The sequence below is a fragment of the Protopterus annectens genome, chromosome 1.part0 (assembly GCF_019279795.1).
Source record: "Protopterus annectens isolate FY-2018-M chromosome 1.part0, PAN1.0, whole genome shotgun sequence".
NCBI lineage: Eukaryota > Metazoa > Chordata > Ceratodontiformes > Protopteridae > Protopterus > Protopterus annectens.
Window position 1 is genome coordinate 811,713,519 of NC_056725.1, and position 21,664 is coordinate 811,735,182.

At 35.2% G+C, this 21,664-nt stretch overlaps 1 protein-coding gene across 1 annotated transcript in view; it reads right to left on the reverse strand.

Moving 5' to 3' along the window:
• The window catches only part of IPCEF1 (interaction protein for cytohesin exchange factors 1), a gene marked incomplete in the record, with an annotated part of 1,177,958 nt that overhangs the window by 808,609 nt on the left and 347,685 nt on the right, over positions 1-21,664 (reverse strand). Inside the window, 1 exon segment of the mRNA XM_044063366.1 lies at positions 9,642-9,711. Within this exon segment, the coding sequence (XP_043919301.1) occupies positions 9,642-9,668 (27 nt within the window).

The window sequence follows — 21,664 nt, forward strand, 5'->3', positions numbered from 1 at the left end:
ACAAAGGGGGTAGCTGTGGGATCACCGTGTGGTGCCAGCTTTTCTAATCTTGTGATGGTTTTCTGGGAGAAGGAATATTTGTTGAATAATAATCCTTTTTCCGAGTATATCCACTTTTATACCCAGTATCTGGATGATATTTTTATCATCTTCAAAGGTAACAAGATGATTTTTAGACAACTGTTGGATTATATGAATAATACCACAGAATTTGTTAGATTTACCAGTGATTTTAAAGGAGAGAGTATTTCTTATTTAGATATATGTTTGACCAAGGACCATACTAGACATTGTTATGTAGCTGCTAATTTTAGGAAAGAAACCTACTCCAACTCTTTCTTACACTTTTCCAGCTCCCAGCCAGGACACCAGAAAAAAATCAGTTGTCAAAGGACAACTTGTCCAAGCAGCTAGAATGGTTTCTGATTTCAAGGAATTCTTAGCCGAATGCCATCTCTTGTGGGATATGTTCCTCAAGCATGGTTACCCACAGGTTTTACTTGGTGATATATTTTGATGACGTAACTTTTAAAAGATCTGGTTTTTACAAAGCAATTTTAAATGATTCCCGTATGGAACAGGTGATGACGACCAATGATATTGGTGATCAAGCTACCAATTCACATATGGATACCAACACTAACTTTTTCTTCATCCTTTATTACCCCTTTTAGTAATGAAAATAAATAAATAACTCCCAAACGCTAAAGGTGGTCTGTCACAAAAACAGTCAATATTGGCAGAAAAAAGACAGAAAATCCACCCAAGGATGGCCAATCAACGAAATCCACAAGTGTTTCAATTAAAATGTAGTCCTTTAATACAAATAAAACTTCGACTTGAAAATAAAATGAAAAATAAAAAAGCTCAAAACTGTGCCTTGAAGATATCCGATATGCGCTTTCGACTGTTGTCTTCCTCAGATCGTATATATTTAGTAATGAAGCTCACCTTTTGAAACATATTTTATTTAAGAACTGGGCTTTAATCAAGGCGGATGTGAATGTGAGGGATAGCCTTCCCACAAAACCAGTAGCCATTTTTAAAAGGGGACAAAATTGGAAGTCTTTATTAGAAAGTAAAAAGGCAACTAACTCAAGGGTAAAGGGCATGTTTTGGTGAGAGGCTTGCCCTTATTGCAGGTTTATTAACACTGGTTGCTCCTTTACGGTTAGGAATCACAATTTTTCATCTACTGGAAGGCTCAATTGTAATTCCAGAAGTATAATTTATTTAGCCAAGTGTAAACTATGTCTCGTCTTTTATATTGGTATGATGGATAGAAGACTTAGGGACAGGCTGTATGAGCAGATTTATGCCATCAAAAATAAAAAAGTGGAGAACGCACTTGGAAAACACATAACTAACCACCCAGATCACTCATTCAATTTCAGGGTTATAGAGCAGGTTAATGGATCCATTAGGGGTGGCCCTATTTCACTATGGTTGGAAAGGTGTTAGCTTTTATGGCAACTTCGATGTGATGCCTTTAAATATCCAGGCATCAATGATGTGTGCTCCATTGCCTGCATTTTAAAACTAAGCAGTTTAATGAGGAGTCTTTTTGTTATTTGTGTGTATATTTATTTATGTATAAACTTTTTATGTGTTTCCATTGGCCTATCATAGGGCTTACACATTTTTAAATATACTCATATAAATGTGTGTAACACTATATTATTTTGATAGATCATGTTTTTAACCATTACTTTTTTTAGGACATGCATGCATTTATAATAGATTTTAGGCTTGGTTTTAGAGAAATTCCTGCTAATACTTCACCACTTATACCAGTTTTTAAATGGATTTTTAAATAGAACATTTTTTGTGTTTACTCATGGGTTAATGTATTTGATTGTATTTAATTGTTTAATTGCTCATGTGATTCCTGGTAGGTGTGGTTATTTGTTGGGAGACTGATTTTGTCCATGTGTTTTTTGTCTGAAGAAGGGCAGGCACTGATCTGCACGAAAGCGCTAACCTTACTTTATTAAACTACAGTATCATTACTTTTGATATTGCTTGGAGTGTACTTTGTCCATTGCTTTTTCTTGTTTTTCCTCAGTTTGTCTATTCCTTTTGGTGTACATTTGAATTCAGATATAACATTAGCATGTATGTATGATTTTGCTTACTTCTAAAACGTTATTAATATAGCATAGTTAAACCTTAGAGATGTCCAGTAGAACCTAACGGACATAGAAGAATATTCCTTCCAAGATTTACAGGTACTATCAAATCACATTAGTATTGTCAAATATTTTACAAAGCCTGTTTTGAATGTAAACAATTCTTATATCCATGATTTTTGAACATGAAAAATAATCCAAAATTCAAAATTTCCCTAGCAGTATTTTGAATATTATTTCTTGGTTGTTCAGCATTTATAATGTAAGAAGTAATTGTAGACCTCACCATATAAACTAATATCACATATAAACAAACTCTCTTCTGATGAACATTAATATTTTCTAAACACATGCAGTGGTTACATTTACAGGTTTTATTGGATTATTTTTATATATTAATTCTTCCTCAAACATCAAACACACTTTTATATATGAAGTTATCTTTTCTAAGAGGATTAATAGCACATAATAGCTAATAAACCTTACAAACTTAAAAAACACATGTATTCTAAAAACTTTGCAGGTTCTGTCAAACTGAAAAATTCAGGAGATTAATAATGTTTGATAAATTCTATTGCATATGAGTGAATTTAAATAATAATATGGTGTTCATGTTATTTTACAGGTACATTTATTTGTTTTCTGTGAATCTTAAATCATTAATAATGCTACTTAAATTCACTTACTCTGCAATTCCAATTTACAGACCTGCAAGAAACAGTAACAGATTTTCAAAACATTAATTAGCAAATTTAGCATTTATGTTGCTTTGCATAAGCAGTTATTTTACCTGTGTCCCAAGTTGTTAATAATGTTTTTTTTTTTTTTTAATTTAGTTAAACTGCAGACCCAGCTTAGGATAAAGTCAAAGGAAATGCAACATACACATAAACATTGCATGGCTGGAATACAATAAAATTGTTTTAATGTTTTGATTTCCAGTCATTGTAATAGTTTATTCTTCAATAAATATTTGCCTAGCCCTCCAGGCAGTCTGTCCATGTCTTGACAGGAAATGTACTGAATTCTGGTAGATTCTAGAAAAGCTGTTGAAAGAAGGGATGGGTGGGTGGGGTATCTCTTCAAAATGGGGGTTGCCAAGGTTCTTGCTCCTCTACAAAAAAAATATTCATTCAAGGTTCAACAAATGTTATTTTCTCAGATTTTTTGTTCTACTGGCATTCTGCAGATTTGCTGTTGATAGTTCAACATGCTTCTGCCCTCAAGCCCTTTATAAACTGTGCACAGATATCTCACTTTTTAGCAAATTCATACGTTTCCTTTCAATCCATCTAGCCATCATGACCCTGGATATGCACATATGAATAATGGTATCTTCTTAGCTCAAATTTTTCCTCCCATTCATCTTAAATTGTCACTGACATATCTGCAATCATTAACTCCAGAGTCTGTTTACCCTCCTTTTCCAAACACAGACGCAGGTCACTTGTATGGGTCATTTCTTAATTAGCTGAATCACCTTCTCTAGATCATCCAAAGTCATCATTCTACCATTCCAGTTCACCTTTAACAGTGTGGGGAAAAAGCAATTCAGACTTCAGTTTTCTCTTTTTTGTATTCATGAATCACACCTGTGAAATGCTTTCTGTATTGCAATGCAATTATAAATACTCATACTCAACCAGCACTGGTTGGCCTACAATAGTCGGTGTATATTCTGTTTGCCACAAGTACTATATAACTTGCTATTTCTCACAGCACAGTTTAAAGGCCACAAGAACTGGCTTAGGTTTACTGTAATTCTGTCCAGTCTTCAGCACTTCTAGCTTTTTTTTTTTTTGGCTGCCACTTCTGTAAGTTATAATTCCTTAGAAAATGATGCCCGGTCCACCATTTTACTTTTAACATAGTCCAGCAAATCCAACTTTTCCTCTCCCTTCAGAGTACCATATATTCTCTGGTTTGCCCTTATGATTTTTCCACTGAAGTAATTAAATTCCATTCCATTTTGTTGGACTGTGTTACTGTGACGGTCCTCTGGCTTCTCACTGTTCCTGTCAATTTTCCATCTGATCACCTCCAACCAACATTTTAGAAACACATCAAACAGTCCTGTTTTGTTCTTATCACTACCTTGCCATGTTTATCAGCAAGCTATAAACATTTAAACTTGGATGCTGTTATTGCGTCTATATCATAACATCGAAGATGCAAAATGTCGAACGCTTACAAGAGAGAAAATGCCAAAACTTGAATTTGGTATTGTGGGGAGCTGCACCCCCTACACTCCCCACACCCCCTGCTAAAAATATATTCCAACTCTGAGATCACACTACAGTGAGGAAAGGGCAAATATCCCAATCTTCACTGTACTACGATCTCAAAAACGGACCTTCGACATTTTAGCACTTTCACTGTTGTGCCATTCGACATTTTGATTTTTCGATAACATAGTATAGATCCGCTGTTTCCAATGTATTTACCTTGCAATGTACTGCAATGAGGATGAAATCAATGTAAATTCAACTTTTATACATCCTGATACGATTACTACGTCAGTAGAAAAATAGTCCCTTTATTTTATACAGTACATATATCAAAAAGGGATATTCCATGGCAGCCTTTGTCATATCCTTTCTATTATAATGGTAAAAACTACAAACCGAGGCCCCATTGGCTTGAGTTGGTGACAGCACTTGTGGATGAAAAAGATCCCATGGCACTTATCAAAAAGAGTATTGGAAGCTCTCTGGAGACTTGACCAAATTTGTCCTAGTTAGTATGAACACCACTTCGGTTCTCCCCTGAAAAAAGAGGTCATAGACCTAGTGGGACTAACCTGGCCAACAAAGTAGAAATGGGTAGCAGTCAAATTTATAGTTTTATTCTATATAGTGGTGGAAGCTAGTTTAGTTCATTTGACTGTAAAGAAAGAAAAAATGACTGAATATAATGCAGAATAAATAAAAAACAGCAAACTGATTATATAAACTATAGAGGTTAGAAGGATCAACAGAAATAAGAAGAAGAAGACCATACATTTGTAAGAGGCAGAGTGGAGGTTTTATACAAAGCATATTATTTTGAAGTTTTATCAGTTTTTTAATACTGTATGTATCTTTGCATTACCTACCACAATGTGATTCAAACAGCAAAGGAGCAAATAAAAGAAATTGTTGAATCTTTTGTATTCTGTCTTATATGTCATGTTGTGCTGTGATTAATGTCCAGTGTACACAAATGTTGTGTTAGTTACAGTCCCTGAACTGTCAGCACAAGATTTAATGCAGTGAATTAATTTGACTTGATCAGGTTCACACACACAATAAACCACAAATGTAAGAGTCAAGATTAAACATTCAAAAATGGACTTGAGGTGAAACTGCAGCTCATGCGGTCTGGCATCCTAGTGGTGGCGTAAGGGTGTGGAACAGAAATCCAAAAGGATTATTTGAAAAAGTGCAAGGCAATGATATAATACTATCACTAAGGGAAGGGTATGTAAATAATTGTGACGAGAGGCTGCATATTGTATTTTCAGTGGTGGAACCCCTTCAGGCACTCACTGCTTCAGTATAGTTACATTTGCATATCATTCACGTAACAAATAAGTTAATACTAAGAAATCAAGTATGGGTTCACATCATTCCAACAGCATGCAGATGTTAGGCACGGAGTAGCATAGGTTTTAATTGCTATTCCTGGCAGTATGAAGTGCCTGACTGACTTTTCATAGCACAAGAAAGTAGCCAAAAGTGGACATGCAGATCATATAAATCAGGCTTCATACATGTGATGATCTGTGTGTCTTAAGTTCTTCTGACAGATGAAATGTACCACAATTTAGAGGTCATGGAAATCAGAGAATGCAGTTACATATCCTTAACTTATGGTAGAGGTGTGCCTGACTGGAAGTATTTGTAACGGTTTTCCTAATTCAGTGCTGCCATAAACATGATGATCAATTCACATTTTCAAAGGTAGGTGCAGGAACAGTTCTTATGACTATAAAGCTACTAATGGCACTTTCAGTAAAAGTACCACATATTATTGTTCTCCATTTGTCATACTTCTTCTGGGGTGTGAAGCCTTCTGATCTTCTTAGAAACAATGTTGGGTAAATGCCTCCAGTTATGGTTACGTTTTTTCCATTTATAACATTACTGATTTTTGTTATGTTCTTTTGAGTGCTAGTTCTCTCATCCTTCAGCTTATGGTATTTGACTCATATTCCTACATTAACATTTCCACAGGTACTTTACACACATTCCCTATTCCTGCATTCGCATGACACCATTACAGAGGTGACTTATAGTTCTATATATATTTTGTGTCTTATCTAGATTCTTCCCTAGCAGCAGTTTGCCATTAGAAACCATTGTCTGCATTTGTCCAGCAGTTGTGATGGAGAGTCAGGTGGCTACAAGAAGAATGGCAAGGTGTCATCCACAGATGGCTTCATGTATTTGCTTCCCTTAACTCCTGCTCTCATCAGCAATGGGTACTCTGGTAGAGTAGTATGTGCAATGATGGGTCCAACTGTGCATGTATGCTTGTTCAAACACACACACACACACACACACACACACACACACACACACACACACACACACACACACACACACACACACACACACACACACACACACACACACACACACACACCATCTCCTCAGCTACAATGCAATGAAGCTTTTGGCAGGCCAAAGTTTCCATTGTTTATTTCCTGCTACACCAGCTAGCTACTACCTGATTTCAGTGATATAGCAAACTAAGCTGCCTTTCTCCTCCATGATGAGGACGCCAAGTTTGTCCACTTATTGTATAATCCCCTCTCCTAAAGTTGGCTTTTCCAGTGTCTAAGTTGTTAATCAAAGTTGGGTGGGTTGAGATGTATTCAATGCATCATGCTTCTGTGCCACATAAGTGATTTAAAGGCACTTTACACTTCAAAGTATATCAGTTTTACAGCAGTGACCTTTAGCAGTGCATAGTGTTCCTAGTGCTACCCTCTTGTTATTTTCCTTCTACTAATATTAAGGTTATGCTCATAAAACTGAAATGCTATACAGGCCTTTAAGATTATGTTAAGCCAGAGAAAACACCCCAAACCTCTTTGCATGTACTGTATCTGCTAATAGTGGCTCTAACAGATCTCTAATGGGTGTAGCCAGGCATACTCCATGAATGAATTTTGTTTTATAATTTTTCTGAGTATCTCTAAGAGACAGTATGCTTTTTGAAAAAAAAAAAAAAAAAGAAAAAAATAGCTACTATACCAATATTCTTCTTCTGTATCCATTATGGGTCGCCACAGCGGATCACCTGTCTCCATTTCTTCCTGTCCTCTGCATCTTCCTCTGCCACACCAACCACCTACATGTCCTGTCTCACCACATGCATAAACCTTATCTTAGGCATTCCTCTTTTCCTCTTACCTGGCAGCTTCATCCTTAGCATCTTTTTCCCAATATACTCAGCATCCCTCCTCAGCACATGTCCAAACCAACGCAATCTCACCTCTCTGACTTTGTCTCCAAACCTTCCAACCTGGGCTGACCCTTTAATATACTGATTCCTAATCCTGTCCATCTCATTACTCCCAATGTAAATCTTAACATCTTTAACTCTGCCACCTCCAGCTCTGATTCCCATCTTTTTGTCAATGTCACGATCTCCAACCCATATAACATAGCTGGTCTCACTACCCTCTTGTAGACCTTCCCTTTCACTCTTACTGGTACCTGTCTGTCACAAATCACTCCTGACACTTTTCTCCACCCTGCCTGTACTCTCTTCTTCACCTCTCTTCCACACTCACCATTACTCTGAACTGCTGATCCCAAATATTTGAACTGATCCACCTTCGCCAGCTCTACTCCCTGCATCCTCACCATTCCTCTATCCTTCCTCTCATTCACAAACACATATATTCTGTCTTAGCCCTGCTGACTTTCATTCCTCTTCTCTCTAGAGCATATCTCCACCTCTCCAGGGTCTCCTCAACCTGTTCCCTACTCTCACTACAGATCACAATATCATCTGCAAACATCATAGTCCAAGGGGACTCCTGTCTGATCTCGTCTGTCAACGTGTCCATCACCATTGCAAATAAGAAAAGACTCAGAGCTGATCCTTGATGTAATCCCACCTCCACTTAAAACACATCTGCCACTCCTACCACAGACCTCACCACTGTCACACTACCCTCATACATATTCTGTACCACTCTTACATACTTCTCTGACACTGCTGACTTCCTCATACAATGCCACAACTCCTCTCTAAGCACCCTGTCATATGCTTTCTCTAAGTCTACAAAAACACAATGCAACTCCTTCTGACCTTCTCTGTACTTCTCCATCAACACTCTCAGAGATAACATTGCATCTATAGTTCTCTTTCCCGGCATGAAACCATACTGCTGATCACTAATCATCACCTCCCTTCTAAACCTAGCTTCCACTACTCTTTCCCATAACTTCATGCTATGACTGATCAGTTTTATCTGTCTGTAGTTACTACAGCTCTACACATCACCCTTATTCTTAAAAATCGGTATCAAAACACATCTTCTCCACTCCTCAGGTATCCTCTCACTTTCCAAGATTTCATTAAACAATCTGGTTAAAATCTCCACTGCCAATTCTCTTAAACACCTCCATGCTTCCCCAGGTATGTCATCTGGACCAACAGCTTTTCCATTCTTTATCCTCTTCATAGCTGTCCTTACTTCCTCCTTGTTAATCTGTTGCACTTCCTGATTCACTATCCCCACATCATACGACCTTCTCTCTCTCTACTATACCAATATGTGAAGTGAAAATAAATAGTGCAGCAGAGGTTGTCTGGAGTTTTAGGCTGGGACTCCTCAACACATAGTGCATAGTGCAATGCTAATTAGCACATTTAGTGACAGTGAGCAGAGTGTGGGGCAATTGTAAGACAATGCCTAATACATGTATTTTGGCATGGGTCACCTTGAACAGCAAACCCCTTGATATTAGCACTGCTCAGATGTTTAACCTTATCAGTGAATTCCAGCCTTAGCTTGCTCATGTGCTTTATAACACTGAACATTTTAGGATCTCTGAAATTTTAAGCATGTCATTTTTTATCGTGAAATTTTATTCTATGCTCTTTAGCATTTACTAAAGAGATTTCTTTACATATATTTTAAAATCAGACATGAAGATTTAAGTGTGATAATTGGAGACTCTTCTCCACTATAGTGTGGTCTCAGAGTTGGTATATATAGTAAGGGGGATGTGGGGGCAAAGCCCCCCATATTGGGTGGTGAGGGGGCAAAGTCCTCCATCCTGGTGGGTTTGAAACATTTCTATGTATGAGATGAGGAAATGTTGGAAAAGTAGTTACTTACCCTGTCAATGAAATGAAAGTTCAGTGACTGAACTTTCAATGTTTATTACTTACTGTTTAGCCATTTGATGGTTAGTGCACTTGATGGCCAAACATAGACCCAGAGATACTTATGTGCAATTTCATCTTATAAAAGGCGAGAAGAACTTTACTCAAAAAGATGTTACTTACAGTTGCAGATCTTCCTGGGGCTGCCATTGTTGTTGACACGGGGTACGATTACAGTAAGAGTCCAGTCAAGCTGCAACAGATAAAAAGAAGAATTGAATTAGTATTATCTGAATAGCACATTAGCTTATTATGTAAAAATAATAATAATAAAACAAATAAAAAAAACAAACACAAAACATTCTCACCATTTTTTGTAGATATAAGCCATTAAATAACCTCTTCCCCTTTTCCCTAAACAAACTAAAATATTAACAATACAGTGGCATTTTCTTTTATAACCTCCTGTTTGGAACTTTCAGGATGCCCCATGTTTAATTACTGAACTCATGATATTTCTTACTGGTTTTATTGCTAATGATACAGTACTAAAATGTAAAAAACACCACCAGACAGACCAGAATGACCAATATACAGATTTATTTAGTGATTTTGTCTGCCAATAAATCCAGACTTCTTCACAATAAAATGATTGATATAAAATAAATAAATAAACAAAATAAAAATCACATTACCATTAGCATACAATCCAACTGGTTCATTTTACTTCTGCCCTTAACAAGAATAATAAATTACCTAATAACAACTAAACATACAGACCATATACTAAATAAAAATAATCAGTAAATACATATTTAAATCCATCCATCCACACCCCATTTTTCCTATTTTGCATGCAGGGTTACAGTGTCACATTAACAGTGAAAATCATCTAGATAATATTAATGGTATAATTAAAATCTGATACTTATCTGAATGTAAACTTAACTGCCATTTTGTCTCTCTCATTGCTAGTTTATTTTTATAATTGCCCCCTGCCCCCATAATCACATGGTTCAAAGTCAATTAAGTCTAGAACAAATAAGAGTATCCCTGCAAAGGGCATTACTGGTATATTTTTTCTGTAAAACATGATAATGTTCCCTAATTCTAAAAGATAATTTTTACACTGGTATGACTAATAGGAAACTATAACAGTGAACACAAAAAGCCAAATAAATAACTCCAATAAAGTTGCCTGTGTAATGTGTTTTATAATATATAGTTTTTTCAGACTGTTACAAGAATCAAAAAATCCTTCATTAATAAATGTATACCATTTGCATTTCAGACAAGTGTGAATACCTTGTTTCTAATTAGTGACTGGCAAATGAACTTTAGGATTGTCATTTTATAGTAATGATTTTAAATTACTTCCATTCTTATAAATAAATGAAAAACATTCCTCTGTAACTGTCACCAGGTTAGCATTAACGTTTGTAATATTCCATTCTTTTAAATAACTTTCCTAATATTCCAGTTAACTAAGGTCATAGCTGAGCATTTGGTCTTTAAAAATCACCATTATCATTCGAATCTGTCATATTATCCTTCCCCCATATGATATAGGAGTGTATTTAATGTTCCTGATGTGTTGTATATCTTCAGCAACTTTGTCCAAAAAATTACAATTGTACCCACTTTCAATAAACATTTTAACAATAAAATTTAATTCACACATAAAAATAGAATTGTCAGTAGTAAGGCATTAGGCTATAATCATTTTCATTTTAGGAATATTATAAATAAGGGATGATTGTTTTTAAAATATAATTACTAACAAAAGTACTCTTACAATGAATTTGACTACTGAAACTCATTGTTAAAGCAATCTCCAAAAAGTGCCTGTTTTTCTTATACTTCCCACAGAAAATTCTAAAAAAAAAAATAAATAAATAATACTTGGGTTTATCGGTCACATTCTTCATGAGTTCCAACTCGAGTGAAAAAAAAATTATCAACAAAACTCTTAGAAAAGGTCACCTTAGAAATTAAACCAGCATTTCTTAGGATAGTATAAGCGGGTCTATATAAGATAACGAACTTTCAAAAGTTCGAGTGTCATATGGTCGACACCATATGATCAAACTTTTAAAAGTTTGAAAATCTGATAAAAAAAAAATAAACTACACAAATAACCTACCTGAACGTTTTAAGCAGGGGGGCACAAGCCCCGCTGCACCCCCCCCTGCTGTTTAAATATACCAACTCCGAGATCACACTACACTGCAAAAAAGGGTAATCTTCCCATTCTGCACTGTACGGTGATCTCTGTTAAAATGTTTGAACTTTCAAAAATTCGATCATATGGTGTTGACTATATGACAGTCGAACTTTTGAAAGTTTGATCATTCAATATAGACCTGTATAAGCCTACTATCCTAATATCATGTTGTCAAAAGATGGAGCAGCTGTTGCACACATAGCAACACCATTTAGTTGCTTATAATACCTGTAATTAACACAAAAACATATTGTCTAAAAGAAATTCAAAGTACAATCAGTGTTAATAAAGCATGTAATGTGATCAGAATACTTCAGTAAAAACATTTCACAAAAAAATCTAACCCATCAGCTATAGGTATACTAGTAAACAAATATTTTATGTCCAAAGTGAACATAAAATATTCTTGCCTACTGAAACTGTAGTTTTTTGACTTATTTAAGCAAGTCCATGATCTTTTATATAGCGATCTTTGGTCATGTGATTTTGCTTATTTAATTTTTTATATCAGGCATTTTAATCTGAAGAAGTCTAAATTTATTGCCAGACAAAACTGATAAATTATACATTGGTCTTTCACATCGATCCGGGGTGTTTTTCACATTTAATTTTTTTTTGTTTTCATCTGTCTAGATTGTAGAGTTTTGCTTCATTACTGATACAAAACTGTCTCATGTTTCTACTATTCACTTTTTCTGGAAAAAAAAATAATGCTTTAGTGAACCTTTACTCCCTTTTTGGGAACCAAATGTCTACTGTGCTACTTAGATTACAATTTATTACAGATCACTGTACTTCCTTGTTGTCTACTACTACTGGAGCCAATGGCAATCTCCCCCCAAAACACTAAAAACACCAATAATGGCTACAGCAGTACTACTCTTATCTAGCTATGGGATTTGTGTTTTTAACTTACTTAGTTAAAGCCTTACTCAATGCTAATAATGATATTGTGTTTAGGGAGCAAACTACTATAATGCCTGTCTAAGCAAACCATTATAAGGATTATCATTTGGAGATTGGTTAATAATGTTAGACTTTTAATGTCACATTTTAGATCAATGTTACCTGATCAGAAGCTGGACTAGAATCTGAAATTATATGGCTGAAGAAGTTATCCACATTTATGTTACCTCAGCATATTTAAAAGTAAATGTTGCTGCTACACACACTTTTGAACAATTTCATATCAGTCTGTGGGAAGCTTTTTGTAGCTCCAAAATAAGAAGAAAGTATACTGACCTTACACAAGCATTAACTGTTGGGGTTTAGGCCCCATATGCAAATGTAGCAGTTTTTATATTTATATGAAAATCAGATGATATTTATGGAAACAAGGTATTTTGTAAAGTGAATAAAGGCATTTTCAGATTTCATTTGGCTAAGCACTCTGTGCCATATAATCACCTGATAGGTACACTTATTTGGATTTAACATTCTACTCTAATGACATAGTGCATTATACACTAATGACATATTACATTATACACTAATGACATACTACATTATGCACTAATGACATATTACATTATACACTAATGACATACTACATTATGTACTAATGACAGTGCATTATACAGTAATGACATACTACATTATGCACTAATGACATACTACATTATGCACTAATGACATACTACATTATACACTAATGACATACATTATGCACTAATGACATAGTGCATTATACACTAATGACATACTACATTATGTACCAATGACATATTACATTATACACTATTACATGATACACTAATGACATACTACATTATGCACTAATGACATAGTGCATTATATACCAATGACAACCTACATTATACACTAATGCCATACAGCATTATACACTAATGACATCCTACATTCTACACTAATGACATATTACATTCTACACTAATGACATACTACATTATGCACTAATGACATAGTGCATTATACAGTAATGACATACTACATTATGCACTAATGATATATTACATTATACACTAATGACATTCTACATTATACACTAATGACATATTACATTATACACTAATGACATACTACATTATGCACTAATGACTTACTACATTATGCACTAATGACATATTACATTATACACTAATGACATACTACATTATGCACTAATGACATACTACATTATGCACTAATGACTTACTACATTATGCACTAATGACATATTACATTATATACTAATGACATACATTATGCACTAATGACATACTACATTATGCACTTATGACATAGTGCATTATACACTAATGACATACTACTTTATGCACTAATGACATACTACATTATGCACTAATGACATATTACATTATACACTAATGACATACTACATTATGCACTAATGACATATTACATTATACACTAATGACATACTACATTATGTACTAATGACATACTGCATTATACACTAATGACATACTGCATTATGTACTAATGACATACTACATTATACACTAATGGCATACATTATGTACTAATGACATAGTGCATTATACACTAATGACATACTACATTATGCACTAATGACATAGTGCATTATACACTAATGACATACTACATTATGCACTAATGACATGCATTATGCACCAATGACATATTACATTATACACTATTACATGATACACTAATGACATACTACATTATGCACTAATGACATAGTGCATTATACACCAATGACAACCTACATTATACACTAATGCCATACAGCATTATACACTAATGACATCCTACATTCTACACTAATGACATATTACATTCTACACTAATGACATATTACATTATGCACTAGTGACATAGTGCATTATACAGTAATGACATACTACATTATGCACTAATGATATATTACATTATACACCAATGACATTCTACATTATACACTAATGACATATTACATTATACACTAATGACATACTACATTATGCACTAATGACATACTACATTATGCACTAATGACTTACTACATTATGCACTAATGACTTACTACATTATGCACTAATGACATATTACATTATACACTAATGACATACTACATATACACTAATTACATCCTACATTATACACTAATGACATACTGCACTATACACTGACACAGCACATTATACACTAATGACTACATTATACACTAATGACATACTGCACTATACACTAATGACATAGTGCATTATACACTAATGACATAGTACAATATAGACTAATGACATACTGCATATACACTAATGACATAGCGCATATACACTAATGATATGGTGCATTATACACTAATGACATAGTGCATACCACTAATGACATCCTACATTATACATTAATGACATATTAAATTCTACACTAATGACATACTGCACTATACACTAATGACACAGTACATTATACACTAATGACATACTACATTATACAGTAATGACATACTGCATATACACTAATGATACGGTGCATTATTCACTAATGACATAGTGCATATACACTAATGACATATCATTATACACTAATGACATACATTATACACGGACATACTGCATATACACTAATGACATAGTGCATATACACTAATGACATAGTGCATTATACATTAATGACAAAGTGCATTATATACTAATGACATGCTAGATTATACACTAATGACATATTACATTATACACTAATGAAATACTACATTTACACTAATGACATAGTACATTATACACTGACAACATACTACATTATACAGTAATGACATACTGCATTATTCACTGATGACATCCTACATTATACACTAATGACATACTGCATATACACTAATGACATAGTACATTATACACTAATGACATCATACATTATACAGTAATGATATATTACATTATACACTAATGACATAGTGCATTCTACACTAATGACATACTGCATATACACTAATGACATAGTGCATTATACACTAATGACACACTACATTATACACTAATGACATACTGCATTATACACTAATGACATAGTGCATTATACACTAATGACACCCTACATTATACACTGACATATTACTTTATACACTAATGACATATGCATTATACACTAGTGACATACTACTGCTACAGTCTCAAGTCTCACATTAGCCTAAACAAAACCAACTCCAACAATTCTTCTCTCACTTCTGCTCCAGGGCAGGAAATAAAAATCTCCTCATAAACCACAAAAGACCACTAGAATGTTCTTTTCCACCCCAGATAAACTCCCTGAACTACTTCCCTGTACAGTAGCTGATAACTGTAACAATAATATTTCCACGGGTTTTGCAAAACAATTCTTAGGCATAACTCCTGATTCTTTCCTTGCCTTCAGCAGTTATACTGACAATACAGTTAATAAAGTATGACACAGCTAATACTATGCTATAGAATTTTGCACTTTCTCTCACACGATGTTTATATCTCCGTTTGTGAAAATCTTTTTTTTAAGCTAGAGTATGGACTTCTATTACCACTCTCTCATTCCTCCTACAATACCCATAGACTTCAGACTGCTGAAAACTAAATTTGCAGATTTGCATTATTTGCAGAATCTCACACCCACCACTGCAACCTTCTTAATAAAATCAGTTGGCTACCTGTAACTGAAAAAAATCTATCTTTTTATTTGGATATCTGATATATAAAATTGTAAATGAAGGGTACTGTCCACCATTAAGGAGAAGATTTCCTATAAGAGAGCAAATGTATGCCCTATGAAGCAGCCAAGATAATGTTATCTTATCATGTAGTTCCTCTTCAAAACTGTTTTTAGAGAGCACACATTGCCCAGACTTGGTCCTTCTATGGAATAATCTTCAACCAAAAATAAAAGGTCAAGATACCCTTCAAGGATTCAAAACAGCCCTGGCAGATCATCTCCAATTAGAAATAGCTTGTAAATACTTCTGGAATAATGATTAATATGACTTTCCTGGATCATCACTTCCAAAGTAAAATAGCTTGCAAATGTTTTATTAATCCACTTCTTGACAATACAACCCACATTATTTTTATTTTTATAATCTTCTTTTTAAATACCTTTATTAAAATATCACTTAAGACACAGGCACACATACATTAATAAAAAGAAAACAAACCATATTAACATCATATTTATGCATTATACATTACACATGGCTTCCTAACTTTAGATCAAAGGATTTAAAGTTGATTTGCTTTTTGTTGTACAGAGTATGCAGAACGTACAAATTGATGACTCTGTTAAAGCCTGAAAAGAATATTGAGAAAAACAAAGACATACCTAAGGCTGCACCATATAGTATGAGCACCTCTAAAGTTGAAGTACATAGTAGCAACAGCATTTTACAGTCTGCTAGTTAGTAAAGCAATGTTCAGTGATGCCTTGAAGATCTGGGATTGCTGGTTTGTAACTTGATATAAGTTTGTTTTATTTTGTTATGTATTATGTTAAGTATGATCTTATTCAATAAAATTATTACACATTATTTATTTATTTGCTGCATACTGCATCGTAAGTGCAAGACAAGTGTAAAAAGATTAAGGAATCATCTCTCCATATTTATTTAATTACTTTGTTACACCTTTACATTTTTATATTTACATTTAGTGCATGACCTCCCTCACATACGGTCAAGCCTTTACAGGCTGTACAGTGTAGCCATAGGTACATCTATTTCATGCTATGCATACATGGTCAAATGCTAGTTCCTCCCTGTAACAGTACAGCCAACCTTTTTATGTGCCAGTGGACACACTTGGTGCATCACAAATTTTGTGTATGTGGTCCTCAATAAATGTGTAAAGATCATGAAATTATCTGTATTGGGCAGTGTTTGAAAAGGATACTATGTCTGATGTACAGTTTACATAGCATGTGCACTGAACAGGTTATTTATTTAACATTTGTTAACTGGGTAAGTGGGCTGGTCAGAGAATTCATTTCAGCTTCAACCAGGGCCAAGCAAGCAAATACATGCTACAAACAAATGCATAAGGTATATCATAGAAATTCAACAAATACATAACATGCAACATACATCATATAGAATCAAATGAGTGAGCAAAGAACAAAAACATAAAAATAACACATTACATACAACTTATGAGACTTTGTATATCCACTGTAATATATTCAGGATAGTAATGCATAAACAGAATAAAATGTTTAAGTTTAAAACAAATAAACAGCAAAATGGTATATATCAAACTGGGATGAAATTTAAAAAGCTCCCGGGAGAAATATGTGACAACAGAAATGAAGAGAGTGACTGAAAGAAAAATTGGCCTGCATCTCTGAAGCAGTTACATTTGTTTTCTGTGATGAGATGAGAGTGAAGGGATTTCTTGAATGTTTTGAGATGGTCTATTTGCTAGTTTCAGGCAGGAGTTTTAGCATTTGTGGGGAAATTTTGGAGAAAGAACTTTCATAGGTAGCAAGAACAGAGGATGTCCAATGCTGTTTGCACATTGTTTTACCTTGGTCTTGGAAGTATACAGATTTGTACTTCAATTTACTGTTTGTACAATGGTCTGGTGTACATCAGATTAATAGATTCATAGGTAGGAGTGAACAGTTGTGGCATATAATACATAGACCTCTTCCCCATGCTGTGCTATTAACAGGACCAACAGATGGGGTGCCCAGAAGGTTTGAGGACAGTAACTGCAATCCTTGAAACAGTGAAAATTGAAGTGCAACTAGGGCAATATATACTGTTTTAAAGATTGCAGTAAATCATAGTATTCCCTTACTCTGGGGTGCAGTGATTTCAGAGGTATTGTGTATAAGCTATGTGGATGTGGGCAACTGCAGCCCCAGCACAATTCAGGTGTGCAAGGGGCATACAGAATGCACTAAAAGTGTAAGAGTGAGCTTTACAAGTTGCTGTTTTTTATGTGCGATTTGCACTGTAATGTTCAAAGTGTCTGGACTTGCAATATCAGGTCTCATAGTTCCAAAAGTGAGCCTACCAGATGTTGGCATAATGTTAAAGCATAGCTGCACTGCATCCGATTTGTGAAAAATAGCAGATGAGGTACCCTTTGAGCTGTGTTCTTCATTTTGTTGTGTGCCATAATCAGTCTCTTGCTTTGCCATAGCCTGTCCATCTGTTTACTTCCATGATAACCACATATTGTGCAGCATGGCTCAGGCCAGAAATGTACCTGCTGTCTTTTGCTGAATACTGAACCCCCCCCACACTTCAAGGATGAAAAACATATGCTTTATTACTGCATCTGTTTTGCTCTGAACTTGGTTTACTTTTCTGCAAACCACTGAGGAAGTAAGGTAGGAATTATTATCTAGGACTGGAGTGAATAGACATCATTACCTATGAGTTAAGTGCATTTCTTAGTCTTGGACTCTTCCGTGAGCTTTAATGTACTGATGCTTGATATCCCTGCAGTATACATTCCTGAGTGAATGCCTAATACAAGGCTGTCCATTTAACAAATGAAAGCACCAAAGCACTATGGGCATTTCCAGGTTACTTTCAGAATTCATTGGAGATGATAATATCTACAGGCAGCTGAAGCAGGGAAAACCCTTCCATTTCATTTATACCTCCCTCTCATTGGCCAGTGGAGCATGTAGAACTCCCTTAGTGCAGACTGCTGCACTGATCTCCATCAGCCCTCTCACAGGCCAATGGAACATGTAGAGCTCTTGGAATGCAGATTGTGCACAGAGCTCCATCAGCAGGTCACTCTATGCACTGCATATCCCATGCTTCACATTACTACTGGAATTAACAGTTAATTCTGCAACATGTTGCTGACTACATGTAAAGATTGTGTCTCCTGTTCCTAATGTATAGGACTGGGTTATTCCCGTTGTATGTCTATATGGCCCTTGGCGGTAGAATGCAGAGGGCAAGACCAAACCTGATGACCAACGAGACTGGCTAGCCCCACAGGTCAGGTGGTATGTAGTCCACCTAGTACATATAACAGATTGCGTCTAGAGCTGTCCTATTGACCCTGTACTGATCAAGGAACTTGTAATCTGTTACTAAGTGGGATTTTGAATATGTTGGAATTTTTTTGGCATCAAATAAGCCTGGATGTGAGTGTAACAAATATCATATCCAGTGTGTCCACCATCTCCAGAGTATGCAGCATTTAAGGTGCTCCTTCTGTGTTTGATGTTTTCTCTTGTGTATACTAAAACATCGTAGAGTATACCAGTATACCATCCTCTCACATGCTAATCCATATAAGTGTTTATAATTTTCAGGAGTCATGCACAGCTGGATGACGTCTTGTTTTACATTCCTTCCCTGCTCATTACCGTACTGGCATCTAATGTTGGGTTACTTCACATTACGATTCCACAAATGTGTATAAGCTGTATAACTCGGTTTTATGAACTGCAGCTCTTTTATATGGTTGCTACTACACTTTCGTTCTGTAAAGTCAACTTATGTGGACTTAGGCAATGTTTCAAATCTCTCTGAATCCCAGCATATGAAATAGATTATCTTTTTTTTTTTGTTTTATTGTATTTTGTTAGATTGACTTTGTCTGGTTGGTGTATGACCAAATATGGCTGTTTCACTCTAGTGATAAGGATATAATTTATTTTGCCTTCTTGGTTGATATGAGAAGGCCATGGCTTACTCACAGAATGTAAAGAAAACTTAAGCAACTAAAAATATATATTTTTTTGTAAACAGCATATAGAAGTGAGTGATGCATACAGAAGTTATACATTTGTAAAAAGTAGATTATCTGGGAATGCTTTTTTCCTGTCTCAGATAATGTTAGACTGAATAGTTTTGTAAATGAATAACAGATGTGCTTCTTTTGATCCATCCTTTGTAGAAAAATAAGCGCTTTTTAATTAGCTGTGTTAAGTCTGCTAATCCAGTCTAGAACTATTTCATTCATGACCAGGAGTAGCATTTACAGTGAATGGAGGATGTTTGGCCAAGATACCATGGGAATTCCCCTAATGATCCTGTAAGGTAATTGCTTGATTGTTATAGTGTAAACTAAAAATTGCTTGGTTCCTTATTTATTTTATTTTGGGTGCAAAGGTCATACTGTGTGATTGAACTGTACAAATATGTGTTTTCAGGAAACCAAGAGGCAGACTGGGATATCTGCACAGAAAGTGTAACCATCCCAGCCATACAAGTAAGTTTATTTGTAGTTGGACACTGCAGAAGAGATGCACAACTGGTACAAGTACAGGAAGCTGTCCTTAATTTAAATAACTCTGCTAGGGCATAGGGCAGAGCTGGGAAATGGGCAGTACAGCTACCTGGAGGATAGCTGCTTTTAGCAAGGCCACCATTGGTAGGGTTGTACTAGTAGTAACATGCGATCCTGAATCTAAAAAATCAATTAAGTCAAAATAGGCCTGCAACTAATAATCAATGAAGATGAGAATGAATCTCTTTTTATAAAGATGCTTATGGCTGTGTTTTAAGCAACCAGCTAACTTACAAAAGCTGCTTATTTTAATGATGCTGATATATCAGCAGAATAGTATACAGCTAACAACACAGAAACATGAATTTATGCACAATGAAAATATGTGGAGTGATCTGTACATCACGAAAAAGCCATGATACAGGGGGTTTATATGTTGTCTTTCACAGAAAGTAGTTCATCTCATCAACGTCATGATTGTCCACAAAAGGGATATGTGGAATCTAGAAGAGAGGCTTGGGATCTGATGAATTCCCATACTTATACTTTTGTCTGTAGAACCCGCGGTAGTGGTGCTGCGGTAGCATTGTCGCCTCACAGCAAGACGTTGTCCAGTTCAATTCTCAGCTAGAGCGTCTTCTGTGAGAAATCTCTGTGGGCATTCCAATTGCTGCATATGCCTGGTGAGGTACATACCAAAGGGGGTATTGTACTCAATGACAGATCTTATGAAGAAAGAGTACAATTTGGTGATGACTTGCTTGGACTTAGATGCCATACCTTAACTTACAAGTTTTGCAACATGGAATCATTTCCTCACCACAGAAGAAATATGTTGGTTAAATGGTAAATCTCTG